General features: G+C 35.2%; 1 protein-coding gene across 4 annotated transcripts in view; it reads right to left on the reverse strand.

Annotated features, from left to right (window-relative positions):
• Positions 1–21001, reverse strand: part of MKLN1 (muskelin 1) — a 187448-nt gene that overhangs the window by 24166 nt on the left and 142281 nt on the right. For all 4 annotated transcript variants that reach the window (XM_033432437.2, XM_004272186.3, XM_033432438.2 and 1 more), the window contains 4 exons: positions 10115–10262; positions 8815–8929; positions 7225–7364; positions 2136–2238 (listed from right to left, as the gene is read on the reverse strand). In XM_033432437.2, the coding sequence (XP_033288328.1) occupies positions 2136–2238; positions 7225–7364; positions 8815–8929; positions 10115–10262 (506 nt within the window). The remainder of the gene's footprint in view (positions 1–2135; positions 2239–7224; positions 7365–8814; positions 8930–10114; positions 10263–21001) is intronic.

The raw sequence follows: 21001 nt of genomic DNA on the forward strand, positions 1-21001 counted from the left end.
TTTTGCGACTAAAAGACACAATGATGACCCGAAAAAGGGGGAGAAAAATCTAAAAACCACTTCTGGTTGCTGATAAAATCATTTAATATAATGAAAAATTTGTAAAACATACATAGAGAACAAAACTAAGCTACTACAGAAAATGAAGAGCAGTAAGGCCTTTCTCAAAAGGGAATGATTCCTTACAATGAAAAGCGAAGATCTATATGCCTCACTAACAGATACTGTAAGTACATATATATACTGGAGCTGTCCCCAAGGGATTTCTTTCCCCAAACGAAATCTGTTCACACGTTTTTAAACAAAAGAATAACCTTACACACCTGTAATTCTCAACTTTTTATGTGTGCTTTCAGTTTTCCATTGTAAAAGAGCAGACAGAGGAGACTCTTAGGGTGAGGGTATTGTTCTGAAAAAGCTTCTAAAGTGATTCTGATGCTGACATACACATGAATAACATCATTTTTACTAACTTCTACTAGGGTTAAACAACTCTTGATAGATACAGCTTTTCAGAAATGGAGTGGAAGTCTGTGGCATACAAAATCACAATTTGATACTCTTCAGGAAAAGAGAAACCCACTACCAAAATTCTTAAAATGACTGTTTGAACTTGAGATACCTCCCTGTCCTGGACTTTCCTACTAGCTTAGCTTTAAGAGCAAACTGTCTGTTTTCTTTGGCCTACTTGCAACCCACACAGCTGAAATTATTTACTTTGAAATATTTTGTTTTGGTTTGGTTTTAAAAAATAAAAGAAAAATGAATGTTCCGGATTACAGCCATTTTAGACAGACTATGGTGAAAACACAAGAAAATCCATTTATAACTCTCAAATGCATGGTCTAACAAAATGAACATTAACAGACTCTTCACAACTATGTTCAGTTTATAAGGCATAACAGATTAAACCAAATATATTCTGCTACTTGGCAAAATCGTGACAGTTCTCCCTATTTCAAATAGTATCATGAATTGACTGAAGACTCAAGAAAAGACAATTAACTGTCCTTTTTCAGGGGGTTTTAAAATGTGTTCTGCTGATTCTCCACCTACTGAAGGGTTGTAACCAATACTGAGTGAGAGAACTAGGGCTTATTTTCACAGTAGGCAACTATGAAAGAGTATTTCTTTGTTTTGGTGTCAAGGACATGCAGGCTCTTCTGCTTGAAAGTACAATGAACCTGGTACCTGAAAGTCATTCAGTCTGATGCCTGTGTCAATGCTGAACAGAGGAAAACACTGCTTGATGTCGCTATTACAAAGCCAAAGCACAGCAACAGCTAACAGGGAAATAGATGTAAGGAACAGAACTACATATAATCACCAATTCTGAGAATGGAAGGTAAAATGGATTGCAGTTCAGATGTTGCCAGATGAACTATGAACAAGAATAGTTAGCAAAAGGAAGAAGTGACAAAAGGAATCTTAGAAGTTGGAAGAGAGGTTGTAAGACCATGAAACTCATTGCAGGTATATTCACACATTGTGGATACGCAAATATGCCCTAAGAATATTAAATCTTAGAAACAGCTGCTTCCATCCCATGTTATGTATCATAAAAACTGAAAAGTAATGATCTGTTACTAAGTTCTCAAGCTTCGGGGCTACTGATAAACGAAGTTAGTAGCCTATGGTAAAACTGTACTGCTACAACATTCATATAACTAAATATCAAGCCAGCAAAGATTCTACTCCTACCAACCTCTCTTCACTTTCTCCTTACAATAAAGGAGAGTTTTCTTTCTTCTTTTAGGGGGATTTTCGAGTATCAGTAGAAAAAGTTTATACTGAACTTTATGTAACCCTTAAGTAAAGGAAGTATGGAACTATGGCAGAAGTAAAATTTTTCTATTTCCTTTCCAGTACAAAATCTAATGACTACTTAAAACTTTATACCTGAGAATCCTTTTCTGAGTGGATCACAGGTTTTTGTGTGACTTGAATCTTAGATTACCACATGAAAATATGTCTACTCAATTTTTATTTCATCTGCTCTGTACCATTTTTAAGATTTTTAGTGTCATCATATTTTCCTCACTTTCCTTTAAACATCCAAGAGCAAAGTCAACAAATATAAGTTAGAAAGACAATTTTTTAAACGTTCAATTTCTGAAGTTTATTGCCACCTTTACCTCTTTTGTCTCTTCTGGGTCTGAATGATCCACAGTTATATAAAGATCATTTTGTAGATATTTCAGAGCACTAAGGGGATCCATTTGGGCCTTCTCTTCAAACCTAGAAAATGTAAACAAGAATAATTGTCTAAAGTTATGAAAAAACATCAGAAATGTCTTTTAAACCCAGAGTGGAATACTCTGTATCTGAGAAGATATTGTGGATATCTAAAAATCCTGTGCTTAAGAATCCAGAAGTAAGAATACTGACACATATATAAATAGCATACATGTGGAGTCCCTGGAGATGTAATGGTAATATCAGGCTGTGGTGCTAGAGACTGGATAAGAGCATTTCCGACCCTCCTCTTAAAACTATAAGCTAAGATTAAATCAACTACAAAACATAGCGAATATGTCAAATATTTTATATAACAGAAGTGCAAAATAGCCAAATATGTTTCATAAAAAAACAAGTAGAGATAAAATAAAAATAATTTCCTAGATTTGTGTCATATACTCTCCACTGGAGGTGTTTAACAGATACTTCAGAAAGTGAAATTAGTTTCTTCTTTTTTTTTTTGCGGTACACGGGCCTCTCACTGTTGTGACCTCTCCTGCTGCGGAGCACAGGCTCCGGATGCGCAGGCCCAGCGGCCATGGATCATGGGCCCAGCCGCTCCACGGCATGTGGGATCTTCCCGGACCGGGGCACGAACCCGTGTTCCCTGCATCGGCAGGAGGACTCTCAACCACTGCGCCACCAGGGAAGCCTGAGTATAGTTTCTTTTAATGAGTATCATTAACACTGATTAGATATTTTTAATGAGACTATTTCCATGTCTCAGTAATAACAAAAACTGTAGCAATCATTTATCAATCGTTTGTTTTGTGCTAGACACTGTATCAAGTATCTTACATATATCATTTCATGTATCCTCCCATAACTCTATGATGAGAAGTTTATCATCATTTAAAAAAAAAAAAACAGATGAGGAACTGAGCCTAGTAAATGAACTTGGCCAAGCTAAGACCTAGTAAGTGGCAGAAGTAGAATTAAACTCAAGTGTCTCTGATTCCAAAGCTGAAAGGAAACAAAGGATTTTCTTAAATTAAAAAAGTCTGCTTGGGACTATATATCTATTTAAATAATGATAATTCCTTTTTAATAGCATAATTAGATATGTATTTATTTCTAATAAACTGGTATGCTTTTCAAAATATTATACAGAAAGAAGACATTTAATTTCATTTGGGAAAGGAAAATAGTGAAGAGCCTTTCATAACTGTGTTCAGCTGATGGCATCAATAATTTCCTGTCTTTAGAGCTAATCTCAGTGATAGGGTACCTGGAGGGACAATGACTGGCAAAATATTACAGTTTTCTTGTACCAGATAGTACCCTGATTGTCAGCCAGCCTTACAACCCTCAGATGAGAGTCTTAGGTCCATGTTACTCTACCATCTTGTCCACAATGAATTAGACCAGAGTTTTGGCACCTGAGCCAAAAGCAATCGTCTTGAGCTTGGTGAGCAATTTTTAAAGTGGCCTGGCAGAATTCTTTCCAATAGGGATACGCTCTCTAGGGAACTTTCTGTAAGAAGATACTCTCTTAGAGAATCTGAATGTGAGATACACAAGGACACAAAAAACATACAAAACACAGAAGGCAATAAGCAGAAGATACGAGATGACATATTCCTTCTCTTCCTATCCTTCTCTCCCTTCCTTCCTACTACCTAGCCACCTACCGAAGCCATAAGAGAAAGCAGAGTCAGGAAGTAGAACAGGAAAAGCAGACAGAAAGAAGCAGAAAGAGAGAGGCTCAGTTACAAGGAAAGCTACTTCAGTAGCTTCTAGCTATTAGAATTGTCTCAGTATCCTAAACAATTCTCCACCAGGCCTCACTGTTCAAGTGCTGAGGAAGCACCTTAATTCTCTGGATATTCTCATAATAAATTCTTTTTCAGTGAGATATCCTAAGTATGTCTTTATCCTTGTAACCTGATAACTTAACCAACACACACCTACTGTACTATTAAATAAATCCAGCAAAGGGATCCATTTTCCTGGAAGGTGTGTTTTCTCTTTCCTTTTTTAAGCTTTTTTGTTAGCCCACAAAAACTTATTACTGGACTTGTGTCTGCAGTCTAAAATTATACTTCAGCCAACAATTCTGCCCTCTACCTAAAGGAACAAGGAACTAATCATATTTAAATATTTTTCTTTTGCCCCTTTCCACCCCCAAATCATCAATATATGTGGAAACTTGAATGCTATACGAAAAAACAGTGGCATTTTATTTTCTGTATTATGCGGCACCATTAAGAACAAAGACACTTTCTTGGCATTCAATATACTTCTCTCCCTTCAAATTTATATTTTAACTAAAATTTATACTTTAAAATTTATATTTTAACTAAATAGTAGCAAATTTCAAAGGTTGATTATTTGCCCAATCACACAAACTTGCTACCTTTCAACTTCAGTCACTTTATTTCATGAATCATTCTCACACTCACAAGATCTGCTAGTCTTTCATAATGTAATTAAAAATTTAAATAATTTGTTACTGATTATTTTCCTTATCCACTTTCATTTTTCACTTTGTGCCTTTACTAGCACAAGTCACTAATGATGTTTTGTACTTAAAACATGAAACTTAAAACATGCCATAATATATATTTCAGATTCCCATAAACTGTCATTTCACCTGTCCACTGACAGATTTTTAAAGGAGAAAAATGACTGCCAAAGATCAAAAATAATACTTCTTAGGATAGGTTGGTTGTGGGAAAATGAATAATTCTACTTACTTCCAGAAGGAATGAAAATTAACGTTCTGGAGGGCAACGTATAATTCATCAAGTCTATCGTTATCCTACAGAAATTTTGATAGGGGTGCATATGGAAGTATATAATAATATTAACTACAGTGTTATTTATAATTGCAAATAAGTTGGAAATAAGCTAAATATTCAACAAAAGGAGACTAGTTAAGTAAATTGCACAGAATAGAACACTATGTAGCCATTATAATTATGATTTGTATTTTTATTTTTTAACATGGTAATAAGATGTTTATAATACATCACTCATTAAAAGACATCAGATTCAAAGCAAGATGATCCTTATTTTTTAAACAAAAATTCTATTTGTGCACATAAAATTCAAAGGATACACACCAAAATATTATTTTTGAATGGTGGGATGAGGGATGATTCAATTCTTTGTGGTGGGGAGAGAGGACTTTTTTTTTCTTTATTAACCATGGATTACTTTTCTAATTAAAAGCCAGAGGAAAGGGCTTCCCTGGTGGCGCAGTGGTTGGGAGTCCGCCTGCTGATGCAGGGGACATGGGTTCGTGCCCCGGTCTGGGAGGATCCCACATGCCGCAGAGCGGCTGGGCCCGTGAGCCATGGCGTTGAGCCTGCGCGTCCGGAGCCTGTGCTCCGCAACGGGAGAGGCCGCAGCGGTGAGAGGCCCGCGTACCGCAAAAAAAAAAAAAAAAAGCCAGAGGGAAGTGTTTATAAAGTAAGTTCGAATTCTTTACATACAGCACTAGACAACCTTCTTTAATCTCTAGTGGACTTTTGGTCAGGAAATTTTTTTTGAAAGCTCAACTCAACATTCTAACTATAGTTGTTGTATCTGAAGTAGGAAAAAAAAAAAACATTATGATTTCCCTGAATTTGTCTTATTGTCTTATTTGTCTTAACCTTTTAAAACAAAGTTTAAAGTTTTTTTAAACTTTTAAAAACAAACTTTAACATTAAGTACCAAGGAATAATATTTTAGCAACGTAAACATTAGCTGAAGGTACCTCAAGCTTAAATCTTGTTAATAAGACAGAATTTATCTCTTGCCATCCAGCCAACGTGACAATTCAGACCTTTTCTCCTATAGATTCTATAGAAAATACTCTTTAATTATTCATAGTAATAACAAAGTAACAGAAGCAACTAGCTTTTGTTATCAATTTATCTCTCAAGCACAACTTGTGAAAGCAGAGAGAGAAATAACAAGCAAACATGATATGATAAAGGAACACAAATCTAACATACACCTACACAGAGATTTTTATTTATTTATATTCTATATAAAATATAATACGTAATTATATACTAAACATATAAACACACATGTGTGCATGTCTGTGTATATACCGATGTGTACGGGGTGGTGGTGGTGGTGAAGTGGTAACTCTGGAGTCAGAATACACAGCATCAAAGCCCGGCTCTGTCACTTACAGCTGAACAACCTTAGGTCAGTTATACAACCCGCTTAAAAACGCTTCCATTTCTTCTTTTATAAGAGAGTAGTAATAACAGTACCTACTCCACTGTCTTATTGTGAGAATAATATGCAGGATCTAGCACACAAAATTGCTCATAAATGGTACCTATTATCATCATTAAAAGCTAAACTTCTCTCCCTCCAAATTGTAAATTTTTATTACAATCTAACACTACCAGTAACCAAAGGGATAGATGTATTTTTCTACATTTTTCAGCTTATCACCTGCTAAGGCTAAAAAGCAAACATGACTGAGGAGACATATGAAAATGTTTGATTACTTGACTTTGCAATTAAATGGCAAAAGTAATGATGTAAAGCTATAATCATATTTGAAGTTGTATTCTGAAATATCAAATTATAAAGAGATTATTTACTCAACTATATCATCACATTCACTGTTAAGAGAGTTATCAACAGGTCAGTCACATGCCAATAATCTTCATATGCCAATCATCTAGAACTGATATAATCTGTAGTGGTTAGGCCTTGAGTTACTTGAAGGTAGGTTCATCACATTCATAGAAACTTTTTCCATTAACAGCTGCAAAATATCCTTGCTCTATCTTTAATAATTTTTAGCATCAAGATCTATCTTCACTTTGTACCATCCTTTGAAAGAAGAAAGCAAAAATAAGGAGAACAGGGCATTTACAAAAGTCATGATCTTCATAGTACTTACAGTGTCATGTTACTAAATTGCCAAAGACAGAGTCACATCTCCAAAGCTTAGCTGATAATGCTAAATAAAATAAAACCAACAATAGCTGATAATGCTAAATAAAAGTTTTCAGTGATTTATTTTTATACCTGTGTTTTCTTATGAGGTACTTGCAATGCCTCAGTAAGTAATCTTTTGAAGGCCTACACAATTTCAGTGACCAGAAGTCATCTAATCTCATCTTTGGGGAGCAAGATTTTCCTGGATTCCCACCAAATAAATAATGAACCTGTAATAAATAAAACAAACCAGATTTTAAAAACATGCATGCATACTCAAGAAACTACGAAAGTCAAAGTAAAATTTCTTCATTTTGGTAGTAGTGTGTAACAAGTAACTTCTTTAGCTTTACTAAAGACTAAAACATTATTACATGTCTACTAAAGGCTGCTTCTGCTTTTTCTCAAGTTTCCATTTTACTTTAAAGTACTGTGACTACTTCCTTAAATTACATTTTCTATTAAAATAAGTTGTATCACCACAGTTACACTGACAATGGAAGACATAAAACAAAAGCAATGATAGTAAGAAGCTATTCCAAGATACTGAGTTTGCTTAGGGCAACAAATAATGGGGATTATCAAGTTAATCAAGTGTTGATCGTAATAAAAAATGATAACTTTTAAAAAACTGACACACAAGTTGAATCACTGAAGGTCAACAGTAACTAGAAACTTTAAAAATTTTAGCATCTTACTTTTGCTTTAGCCTTAATGCTGAATATTTTTAAATGGCATATATGATTTGTGAAATAACTTTTAAAATATTTTTCTATTATTCAATTAATATCAAATAAGAAATGTAAAAGGAATACTACAATGATTTCACTATTATAATTACAGCTTTAGTAATATTCTGTACTCAAAGTGTTAAAGCAGTTCTTGAAAATTTTGAAAACATTTATAACCAGTAGTGTTATACAACAGAGATATTATTTATTTCTGTCCTATAGATGGAAATTCACTTATCCTTTAATTTGGGAGACTCTCAGAGAAAGGGCTTTTATTTACTCCCATGGTATCTTTTACCTAAAGTTCTCAAATGATAGAGGATTTAAATAATCATCTATGGCCTAAACAGAAAGAATACAGGTTCTGTCAGTAATTTACTATGTAATCTGAGCCCAATCATTAAACATGTAGAATTTAAGGGAGAAATAGCTAAAGAAACCACTCTGAACACTTAGGGACACTAAAACTTCAGAATTCAGGACTGTTTTCATAGGCTGATGGAACAGATTATGTCAATCATAGATTGGAAAAATAAAGATAAAAAGACTTCTTATACAATGGGAAAATCTAAAATCAGGAAGTTATATATACCTTTTCATATCATGGAAAAAGGTATACAAGTGCTGAAAACTGTACATCTTCTACTTGAATATTCATATTGTATTGACAGAAACAACAGGCCATGCTATGTATCAGATCTATGCAGCTAAGAAGCAGCAACCACTGACCATTTTCATAAGAAAAGTGTCAGGAACTGTGGACTATGCAAAAATGTTTATTCTCTTAAGGAATTTTAGGGACAAGGTGATATCAAATGTCTGCTACGTATTCTAGTAAATGTCAGTCATTTTTATTCAAATCTACTTAAAAATAATCAGAAACATATATTTTGAGATTCTTTCCAATTGTACATCACAGAAAGTTTACAGGTCAATGTAGTTAGTATACCTTGTGTAACTCATCATATACAAGCTGATGGGCAAATCTTGGACATGGTTCTTCCTCCTGAAGACTTTTACTTGGATTATCCTTTGCAGCTTGATCATTCTTATAGACGCAAGACCTGAAAGACATTGCTTTTAAGGCATTCTATCTTAGAAAACTAGCAGCACACATAATGTTAATACAATTGTAGCAAGCAAATTAACGCGATGTCTAATTACAAACAAAAAATTATAAATTTGTTCACATCAAATCTTAAAAGTTCTGGTCACCCTCATAAAATAATCTGAATTTGTTAGAACTGAGTTCTGAAGTTCTTTAATGTCCATCAAAAATCTCACTCAAGAACAAACTACTTCGTGTTATGAAACAGGATCAGCATATATGAAGGCTTAAACCAACGGCTGAAAGAGATGATATCACATTTATCTATTCACAATAAAAAAGCTCACAACAGACTTCTTTCATTCTTACTGTAAATAAATGTCTTATTTAGAAAATAATAAATTCCTTAGCTGCTGAGCACCACCCTCCATTACTGAATGGAGGAAGTTCTCTGAAGTTCCTCTGTTTTGGAGAATATTCACTTATGTAGTAATCACAGAACATTAGAGCTGGATCCTCTAGGTCAGTGTTTTTTGTTTTTTTTTTCTGCGGTACGTGGGCCTCTCACTGCTGTGGCCTCTCCTGTTGCGGAGCACAGGCTCTGGACGCGCAGGCTCAGCGGCCATGGCCCACGGGCCCGGCTGCTCCGCGGCATGTGGGATCTTCCCGGACCGGGGCACGGACCCGTGTCCCCTGCATCGGCAGGCAGACTCTCAACCACAGCGCCACCAGGGAAGCCCTAGGTCAGTGTTTTTCAAAGCAAAATGTTCAGCAGTTCTGTGAGATGCTCTGTGACAAAAGGGTCCTAGTTTGAAAATGCTAAATAATAATGCTCCCCACCTTGCTCTAGTCAAACTGCTTCATTTTATAAAAACTAAGAAAAGACCTGGGAACATTAAAAATACATGGTTCTCAAGTTTACACAACTACTTGGTAGCAAAAGCTAGACTAAAATACAATTCTCTTGACTCTCAGACAAAGAAACATCTACTAATTGAAATAATTCAGCGGTAAAATCCATTTGCTGAACATCACTGTATACACAGGCACCAGTACTGACTTTTCCACTCCCCAATATTGATATTAAAATGTATGACATCACAAATTAACATAAGCCTTCCATCTCTCTCTTCTTTTGAATAAACCAACAACCTCAAATAAATGTTACACTGTGACTGCAGTACAGACAAGAGCTACTTACCAACTATTCCTTACAATGTCATAAATCCAGAATGAATTTCTGACATTTTCTTCCCTCTTTTCCTTGTCTTTGCTGAGTCCAGATAAGACATGTATTTCATTCAGTTCTGGATCGATGGTTGCTCTCTGTGTGAATCCTGTCATTGGAACTATAAATTGAAAATAAGATGACAGTATTAACATTACTTAACAGGTTAGTACTACTCTATAAAAGATTACTTCATCCTTACCCTGCTCTACTTGTGTCCACAGCACTTACCTTCTAACAGACTACATAACTTTTATATTAAACAATAATCAGTTGTTTCTTGCCTTCTCCCCACTCAAACGTAAACTCTATAAGGGCAAAGGTTGTTTGGTTCACTGTTTTGTTCCCAGTGCCTAAAACAATTGCCTGGCATATAATAGTTACCCAACTATTTGCTGAAATAAATGAATGCTAACTACCAGAATGGAGTTAGAAGGAGGAAAGAGAAGGAGGTATGCAATGTAATCATTTTTATTGAGGAAAAGGGCAATGCTTTATTTAACTGATTTATTATCTGGGTCAGCTCTAATTTAATAGCAGAGACAAAATATTCAAATCTCGACCAAGAAAAACAAAAATTTGACACGCCGGTTCAATAAGGTCAAAGTCATCTAAAATATCTGTTCAAGACCTACAATGAAATGACATAATTTCCAAGAAAAATAAAATAAAATAAAATAAAATATTTGGGGCTAAAATATGCCATTTTGTTTTCCTGAGTGGCTCGAATTCCCCAGAGTTAATTTTCTGAGAAAATATTTTATTTCCTGAGAAATCCATTAAATGAGTGATGGTCATTCGGCATTATCCAGTAATTTGTAAAACACTGATATAGCAAATGCAAATTTTCTCACTATTATTACTTGGAAATATTAGTTGAAATATAATTTTATGATTCACAACATACTTGCCACAGATCTAAAAACAATGCCACTGTTTCAACACTACATTTCTTTTATACACGAACAATTATCATATACTGAAAAAGCTACACAAACATCAGATTGAAGTAAAACATTTCAATCAATCCAGAATACTATGGGAGGAGATGCTAACCACATTGATATTTATTCATCTTTACCTACTTTAGCAGGGCCAAATGATGCAATATGTATTTTTTCCTAGTTTAATTCATGGGTCCTTTCACATTCATATTCAATAAATTTGTCTGGAACATTTTAGAGACTATCCAAATGCATCCCACAGTAAATATATTAAAAAATTATACACACATATATAACACAATACATAATTTGTATGCATCCATACACAAATACATTTATCTTTATACACACACATCAACCTAATCTTAACAATAACCTCAACCCTCATAATACATAGTCTTTAGTGGTTATGTAAAGCCTGGTATTTTCTTTCTTTTTTTTTTTAAATGACAGTTATGGTATTTTTATTATTATAAATTTTTTTTTTTAACATCTTTATTAGGGTATAATTGCTTTACAATGGTGTGTTAGTTTCTGTTCTATAACAAAGTGAATCAGTTATACATATACATATGTTCCCTTATCTCTTCCCTCTTGTGTCTCCCTCCCTCCCACCCTCCCTATCCCACCCCTCCAGGCTGTCACAAAGCACCAAGCCAATAAGGCCTGGTATTTTCTAATTAAGCCTTGGTAAACTTTCAAAAGTACCCAGGTTCTGACCTCTGTTCCTGAGATAACCTTGGAAGAAACATAAAACAGTAAAGAAATCATTTTCATTAGTTGTATAAGTGGAGGACATAACTGCCTAAATTTATTGCACTTAAATTTCTTCATCCCATGTAGAATTCTATAACATGGGTTGACAAACTATGGATTGATCTGACCTGCCTAGGGTCAAATCAGGCCTCAGTCATTCATTTACATTTTGTCTGTGGCTGATTTCACCCCACAATAGCAAGGCTGAGTAGCTGCAACGACAATAATTACATCTGGCTCTTCATAGAAAAAAATTGCTAACCCCTATTCTATAATCTTTTAAAATGCAAATATGAGAGATGTATGACTTATTATAAATGAATGCAACAAACTGCTTACCTAAAATAAGGACCCATTTAAATACCTTAAATAAGGAACTGGAAATTTCTGAGTGGAATGGAAATCCGTGCAGAGGGAAAAAGATTTTTGAATTCTATAAAACGGGGCTGGGTCCCCGAGAGGAGAATAAAGGAGTACTGGGCTAGGGGAGGCATGTGAGAATATTACATGCTTTCTCTTCCATACTGTCACATTTTACCTAGAAGCAGCTTTGTAGCAGAAGAGAAAAATGACAAGTGTTGCTTCTCAAAAATGAAAGCAGTGGGCAGGTTTACAATACTCAGGGAGGTTAAGACTACCATGTTTATAACATCTGTACTGTAAGAATTATAAAAAATTACTTTGATTATAAAGCGGATTAGAAAGTATACACTTCCCATTTCTTTGATCTTTCATATACAATATGCCTTTTACTCTGCGTAATGTTGACTTTTGCCTCAAAGTTACACATTTAAGTCTTTTATTGGCTTTTCAAACAGCTTTACAGAATATCATTCACATACCATATAATTCACCTATTTAAAGCATACGGCTTGGGTTTTTTTTAGTATATCCACTATAAAACCATCATCACAATCTAATTTTAGAATATTTTCATTACTCCAAAAAGAAACCCTGTACCCATTAGCAGTCATTCCCCATCCCCTTTCACATCTCCCCACAGGGTCACTGCATCATTTGACATGTCTATCAACAATGCAGCATAGACAGGCAAAGTGAGAGGCTTGTGAGATACATAGATCAATTAGGAGGCTGTTAACAGTGCAATGGTGTGGACTGGACGAAGGCAGTAAGGAAATATTAATAAAGAAGCACGATTTCCATCAGCAAAAAAAGGGAGGAGATGTTATGTCAAAAGTACAAAAATCTCTGGACTGGCTTAACAGAGACCAAGCTTGGAGCAGAAACTTGTGAAAAATAAGAGTAAAAATGTTTCACTGGGGGGCTTCCCTGGTGGCACAGTGGTTGAGAGTACGCCTGCCAATGCAAGGGACACGGGTTTGTGCCCTGGTCCGGGAAGACCCCACATGCCATGGAGCGGCTGGGCCCATGAGCCATGGCTGCTGAGCCTGCGTGTCTGGAGCCTGTGCTCCACAACGGGAGAGGCCACAACAGTGAGAGGCCCGTGTACCGCAAAAAAAAAAAAAAAAAAAAAAAGTTTCACTGAAACTTTTTCGAGGTATCCAAATATTTTACTCTAAGAATATTCAAATGTACAATCTCTCAGGACAGAATTTTTATTACTCCTTAAGTTTACATACCCTTACAAATATAATTTTTATTGCATACTAATGAAAAGGAAAAACGTTTATATATATGTGTGTACGTGAATTGAAGAAACATAAAAGAACATACACCAAAAGATAAATAATAGTTACTGGAGAGGGGGAAGTTAGGACATTTTAACTTTCTATTATAGAATATGAAAAGTTTCAATATATATTGATTTTATAGTTACAAGAAAAGAAGAAAAATCTAAACCAAAATACAGAAAAAAAATACATCTGGGTCTAAATACTGGGGACTATTAGTAATAAGTGAAAAATTCTCACACATCCTCCCAAATTTCTCATGAACAAAATTTTACATTAATATTTGGAATGCTGTTATTTAGATGGAAAGGGAATTCATAAAATTGTCAAAAGACAGTTTTACTGGCACTAAAAACAACGTTTTTAAATCATTTAGTTGCAAAACTAAAACTAGGTATTAAAAAGTATTTTTGATTTTTTTCTCTAAAATATAAAAATGAAAACTTACATCTGAAGAGTTCCTAAAGATCAGGGGGTTAATTCAAACTTACACTGAATGTATCCATGTTAATGGCCTTCTGTGTAAATTTTACAAATTGGACTTAAGTTTAATTCCTATTTCTACTCCATTCCACATACAGTAACAATTTAAAAAACATTTCAATACAAAAACCAATAAAAATAATTTTTCCCTCTGATTTGAAAAGATACATGCACCCCAATGTTCACAGCAGCACTATTTACAATAGTGAAGACATGGAAGCAACCTAAATGTCCATCAACAGACGGAAGGATAAAGAAGACATGGTGTGTGTGTGTGTGTGTGTGTGTGTGTGTGTGTGTGTGTGTGTGTGTGTGTGTGTGTGTGTGTGTGTGTGTGTGTGTGTGTGTGTGTGTGTGTGTGTGTGTAAAATGGAATACTACTCAGCCATAAAAAAGAATGAAATAATGTCATTTGCAGCAACATGGATGGACCTAGAGATTACCACTAAGTGAAGTCAGAAAGAGGAAGACAAATATCATACATCATCACTTATACGTGGAATCTAAAATAAGATACAAATGAACTTATTTACAGAACAGAAACGGACTCACAGACATAGAAAACAAACTTATGGTTACCAAAGGAGAAGGCAGGTGTGGATAAATTAGGTGCTTGGGATTTGCAGATACAAACTACTATATACAAAATAAACAACAAGGTCCTACTGTATGGCACAGGAAACTATATTCAGTATCTTATAATAATCTATAATGGAATCACTTTGCTGTACCAGAAACTAACACAACATTGTAAATCAACAGTACTTCAATAAAAAAATAATAAAGTTTTTCATATCTACCTTCAAAAGCAGTCTGGATTTCTCCAAGAAACTATTAAAAATGTCCATTTTCTGTAATACTCTAAATCTAATGTTATCTCCTTTGTAAACAGAAGGGAAAAAACCCCCATTTTTCACTTTAAATGAAGATTTTATGCATTCTTATTAAAGAAAATTAAAATGTAAAAAATTACATGTACACATGCATCAAAGAATTATGGTCTAGCCCTAGTAGGCATTTTAGACTTGAATTTTTACTACTGACAGAAGCTGCTTATGAAATCTAAAGGTTGGGGCTTTTGGTTTTAGACAGAAAACTAAACATTAACTACATTACCCCTCTTTCCCATCATCCCGCTTGAATTGGCAGAAACAATATTCTAGCAAAAAGAAAAACAAAAAAAAAGGTCTAGAGAAGAAGAAAGTATGTCAAGAAAGTATCAATAGATAAGAAATTTTGAGGAATCTTGAGAAATAGCAGTTGGGGTTATACTGACAGGAAATCACAGCCAAGGAAAAGACAGCCCAACTCACCAGAGATAAAAGATGGAAAATTTCAGAATAAGTCATCAAATACAAAAAGCAGGAGTAGACCTTGAGAAGCACTCCTGTGGGAGAGCTTCTAATAAGGACACAGGGTTCTATTCTCAGTTTACGCATCCTATAAAAAAGCCTGCATGTACCATGCATTTATACAAAACCCTCAGTCAGTGTCTGATTTAAGGGAGAAGGCCACTGGGAAAAAGAGACATACAATGCACAGGAAACCACTGTCAACTACCTTTCTTAACTGATACATAAACTTATTCATAAATTTTAATATTTAGACAGGAATCACGTGACAATATGAGAAAAAAATCAGCAATGTAAGGAGGGACCTAGATGAACAAACAGAACAACAGGAAAAGATAAATCATAGAAAAGAACAGAACTTAGAAGAAAGAACGCAAACTCATTATCCTTGTAGAGAGTGAAGAGAACGTTACATGTGTGAAACAAAAATAAGCTTCCTTAAAAAGAAGCAGAGTATGGAAAGATATTAAAAAACTATGACAAAAAAATGAAATAACAAAATGAAAATAAAATGTGCACAGTTAAAAACAAAGTCAGTCATCTCAAGATAAAATTGATAAATTACCAGAATATATAGCATAAAGATATAGAAATTATGATAGAAATGTTAAGAGATACAGAGGATAAAGCCATTGAAGTAAAAACTTTGTCTGAAAAGAGCACCAGAAGGAGAAATGAAATAATGTAGAAGAAGGAAATAAAGAAAATTGCCCTGAATGGAAGAAAAACAGTGGGTGTCCTGTTTGAAAGAGCCTGGGGCACTAAGCACATTTTATTTAAAAAAAAAAAGGTAGGGGGGCTTCCCTGGTGGCACAGTGGTTGAGAATCTGCCTGCCAATGCAGGGGACACGGGTTCGAGCCCTGGTCTGGGAAGACCCCACATGCCACGGAGCAACTAGGCCAGTGAGCCACCAACTACTGAGCCTGCGCATCTGGTGCCTGTGCCCCGCAACAAGGGAGGCTGCAACAGTGAAAGGCCCACACACCGCGATGAAGAGTGGCCCCCGCTTGCCACAACTAGAGAAAGCCCTTGCACAGAAACGAAGACCCAACACAGCCAAAAATAAATAAATAATAAATTAATTAAAAAACAAAAAACAACTAGCTTGGCTATTAAAAAAAAAAAAAGACTTTATATACATATCTCCTAGTGAAACTTCAAAAATTCAGGAATTAAAAGAAAATTCTAAAAGCTTCTATGGAGGGGAAAAGTAGGTTATTATATACAGAGGAATAAGTATCTAACTAACATTAGACCTTTTATCAGTAACAAAGAATGCTAGAATACAAAATGGAGTACTAACTTTAAAATTCCTTGGAATATAAAAAGATATGGAACTAAAATTCTATTTCCTGTTAAACTAGCAGCCCCAACAATGAGGTCAACATAAAAGAACTTTTGGATCAGCAGAAATATTAAAGTTCATATCAATGACTGCATCTGAAAAGATTCTTTCAGGAGCTATTCCAACAAACAAAAATGAATCCAAGGTAAAGAATGAGCTGGGATGTAAGAAATACTGGCAGTGATATATGACACAGGAAAAGAAAAGGAAGTTTGAAAGAAAATAAAGACCCATTAGGTCTTAAGCCTTGTATAAGACATTTTGGAATGAAAAAGTTTTAATAATGCAGAACATGTTCTTCTCTGTAAGTCCAATCACAACACCTGAATTTATACGGTGCCCCATTCCCCTCCCCCATCATATTTTCACTGCTTAGAATTTTGTTTGTCTTCAGTCAACAATAAACTTCCTCAAGGTAATTTGATCACCACCTCTCACTTCTACATTTCTCATGAATCTTGCTTTCAAATGGGTTTCCAATATGGGTTTTCATATTGAAAGCTTCGAGGCAAAAATACCTGATAATATTTTATTTTATCCTTGTATGAAAGTTAGGAGGATATAAATTGCTTGGTTCAAAGACATTTTCCTTGAGTATTTTTAAAGTTTACTATTTTCTTCCATTCACTATTGCTGTTGAGCTGATGCCTAGCTCTCTATCTTCTTGTTCCCTGCAGGTCATCTGCTCTTTGTCTCTGAAATCTTTCAGAATTTCCTTTATGTCTTTAATATTCTTAATTTTACTTTAATAAATATGCCTAGGTATGTGTTTCTCCTTATTTTTCCCATTTAGCATACTACACGCCCTTTCACCAGTCTGAAGCCTTTCACCTTTTCTGAATTCTAGGAAATTTACCTCTTATTTCATCAATTATTTCAACTTCTTAAATTTTCATTTTTGTCTTCTCCTGGAATTGCTGTTACGACGCGCAGGCTCAGCGGCCATGGCTCACGGGCCTAGGCGCTCCACGGCATGTGGGATCTTGCGGGACCGGGACACGAACCAGTGTCCCCTGCATCGGCAGGCGGACTCTCAACCACTGCGCCACCAGGGAAACCCAATGATTCTTTGTTTTCTGATATTGAGTTGTATGAGCTGTTTGTATGCTTTGGATATGTATGCTTCTCCATATCCTTTTCTTTTTTTCTTTTTTTTTTTACATATACAAGTATCTATTCTCTTTCAAATTCTCTTCCCATTTAGGTTATTACAGAATATTGAGCAGAGTTCCCTGTGCTAAATAGTAGGTCCTTGTTGGTTATCTATTTTAAATATAGCAGTGTGTACATGTCAATCCTAAACTCCCAATCTATCCCTCCCCACCACCCTTCCCCCCTGGTAACCGTAAGTTCATTCTCTAAGTCTGTGAGTCTGTTTCTGTTTTGTATATAGATTCACTTGTATTATTTTTTAGATTCTACATATAAGTGATATCATATAGTATTTGTCTTTGTCTGACATTTCACTAATCATTATATTCTCTAAGTCCATCCACGTTGTTGCAAATGGCAATAATTCATTCTTTTTTATGGCTGAGTAATACATACACATACACACACACACACACACCCCCCACATCTTCTTAGGCCAATCATATGTTGACAGGCACTTGGGTTGCTTCTATGTCTTGACTATTATAAATAGTGTTGCTATGAACATTGGGGTACATGCATCTTTTCAAATTAAAGTTTTTGCTTTTTCCAGATCTGGGTGGGATTGCTGGATCCTATGACAGTCCTATTTTTAGTTTTTTAAGGAACCTCCATACTGTTTTACATAGTGGCTGCACCAGTTTACATTTCGCCAACAGTGCATGAGGGTTCCCTTTTCTCCACATCCCCTCCAATGTTTGTTATTTGTAGACTTTTTGATGATAGCCATTCTGACAGGTGTGAGGGGATACCTCATTGTGGTTTTGATTTGCATTTCTCTAATAATTAGCAATGCTGAGCATCTTCTCATGTGCCTGTTAATCATCAGTATGTCTTCTTTGGAAAAATGTCCATTCAGGTCTTCTGCCCATTTTTTGACTGTTTTTTTTTTGCGGTACACGGGCCTCTCACTGTTGTAGCCTCTCCCGTTGTGGAGCACAGGCTCCAGACGCACAGGCTCAGCGGCCATGGCTCACGGGCCCAGCCGCTCTGTGGCATGTGGGATCTTCCCGGACCAGGGCACGAACCCGTGTCCCCTGCATCAGCAGGCGGACTCTCAACCACTGCGCCACCAGGGAAACCCAATGATTGTTTGTTTTTTGATATTGAGTTGTATGAGCCGTTTGTATGCTTTGGATATTAACCTCTTGTTGGTTGCATCATTTGCAAATGTTTTCTCCCATTCCGTAGGTCGTCTTTTCGTTTTGTTGATGGTTTCCTTTGCTGTGCAAAAGCTTTTAAGCTTGATTAGGTCCCATTTGTTTATTTTTGCTTTTCTTTCTTTTGCCTTGGGAGATTGATCTAAGAAAATATTGCTACGATTTATGTCAAAGAGTGTTCCACCTATGTTTTCTTCTTAGAGTTTTACGGTGTCATCTTACATTTAGGTCTTTAAACCATTTTAGTTTATTTTTGTATATAGATGAGTTTGAGTTTATTTTTGTATGAGGCAATGTTCTAATGTCATTATTTTACATGTAGCTGTCCAACTTTCCCAACACCACTTGTTGAAGAGACTGTTTTTTCTCCATTGTATATTCTTGCCTCTTTCCTTGTAGATTAATTGACCATTAAGTACGTGGGTTTATTTCTGGGTTCCCTATTCTGTTCCATTGATCTATATGTCTGTTTTGTGCTAATACCATGCTCTTTTGATTACTGCAGCTTTGTAGTATAGTCTGAGGTCTGGAAGGGTTATACCCTCCAGCTTTGTCCTTTCTCAGGATTGCTTTTGCAATTCTGGGTCTTCTGTGGTTCCATATAAATTTTAGGATTATTTTAGAACTTCTATTATTTTACCTGAACCTGGGTTTCTACCACTCATTATTTGCTTTTTGTAAAATTCCAACTAGCTTTTGACACTCAGTTATGTAGTACTTACTGATCTATCTCAGTTACATTAAGCCACAAAGAATTCATCTCACTGAATAGATCAACCACAATTTATTTAACTGGTTACCTATTGGTGGATAATTAAAGTTGTTTCCAGATTTTTTAATTTTGCAAACAATACCACAATAAGTATCTCTGTACAACTTATTTTTTATGCATCTGTACAAGTATGTAAGTAGGATAAATTCCTTGAAAAAAATGCTTGGTCAAAGAGTATATGTATTTTATATTTTACTAGATATCAACATTCAATGAGTGACCTTTTAATTTACATTTAAAAAATTTTTAAAACAAATGAAGCTGAGCATCTATATAGAAGTAAGTTTGCCAGCTATTTGAATTATTTTTTTCTTTGAACTACCTAGTTATGTCGTTTGCCATTGTTCTCCTAGAAAATTACTCCTTTTTTTATTGATTTGTAAGAGTTTTTTGTTTATATAGTAGGATATTAACCTTTGTCTCAGTTGCTATTTTGTCATTTATTATTTGACATTTAAGTATTTTTCCATATAAAATCTTTTAATTTGCAAAAAATCAAACTAAATCTCTTTCTTTATAACTTCTGGGTTTTGTGTCATATTTGGAAAGGTCTCCCAATCCTAAATTATTCAAAACAATTAGACTTATTATTATTTTTGTGGTACGCGGGCCTCTCACTGTTGCGGCCCCTCCCGTTGCGGAGCACAGGCACCAGATGCACAGGCCCAGCGGCCATGGCTCACGGGCCCAGCCACTCCGCGGCATGTGGGATCCTCCCGGACTGGGGCACGAACCTGCGTCCCCTGTGTTGGCAGGCAGACTCTCAACCACTGCGCCACCAGGGAAGCCCTAGACTTATATTTTTATTTCTTAAGTATAAAACTTGAGTCTACCTAGAATTTTTTGTGATAAATAGACATCAATTAGAGTCAGGGTTTTACTTTTTGCTTATTGCCAGGTCTTAAGTGACATTTCAGTGTCATTTATTGCATAATCTATTTTCCTTCTCTGACTGGAAATGCCACTTTACCATATACTAAATTCTCATATGTACTTAGGGATATTTTATATTATCTGTTGTATTCCATTCCATTAATCTGTACAAAATTGTAGCTTTATAAATATTTAGTAGTATTACATTACCTTTCATTTTCAAAATTGTCTTTAGTGTTCTCAAATGTTTGTTTTTACAGGTGAATTTTAATTCACATTTACTATCGAATAACCCAAATTTTATATTAAAAATGTGAGATACTTTTATAGGCTTATAACTAGCAAAAACACCCCTGTGAGAGTGAAAGGT

The sequence above is a fragment of the Orcinus orca genome, chromosome 9 (assembly GCF_937001465.1).
Source record: "Orcinus orca chromosome 9, mOrcOrc1.1, whole genome shotgun sequence".
Taxonomy (NCBI): Eukaryota; Metazoa; Chordata; class Mammalia; order Artiodactyla; family Delphinidae; genus Orcinus; species Orcinus orca.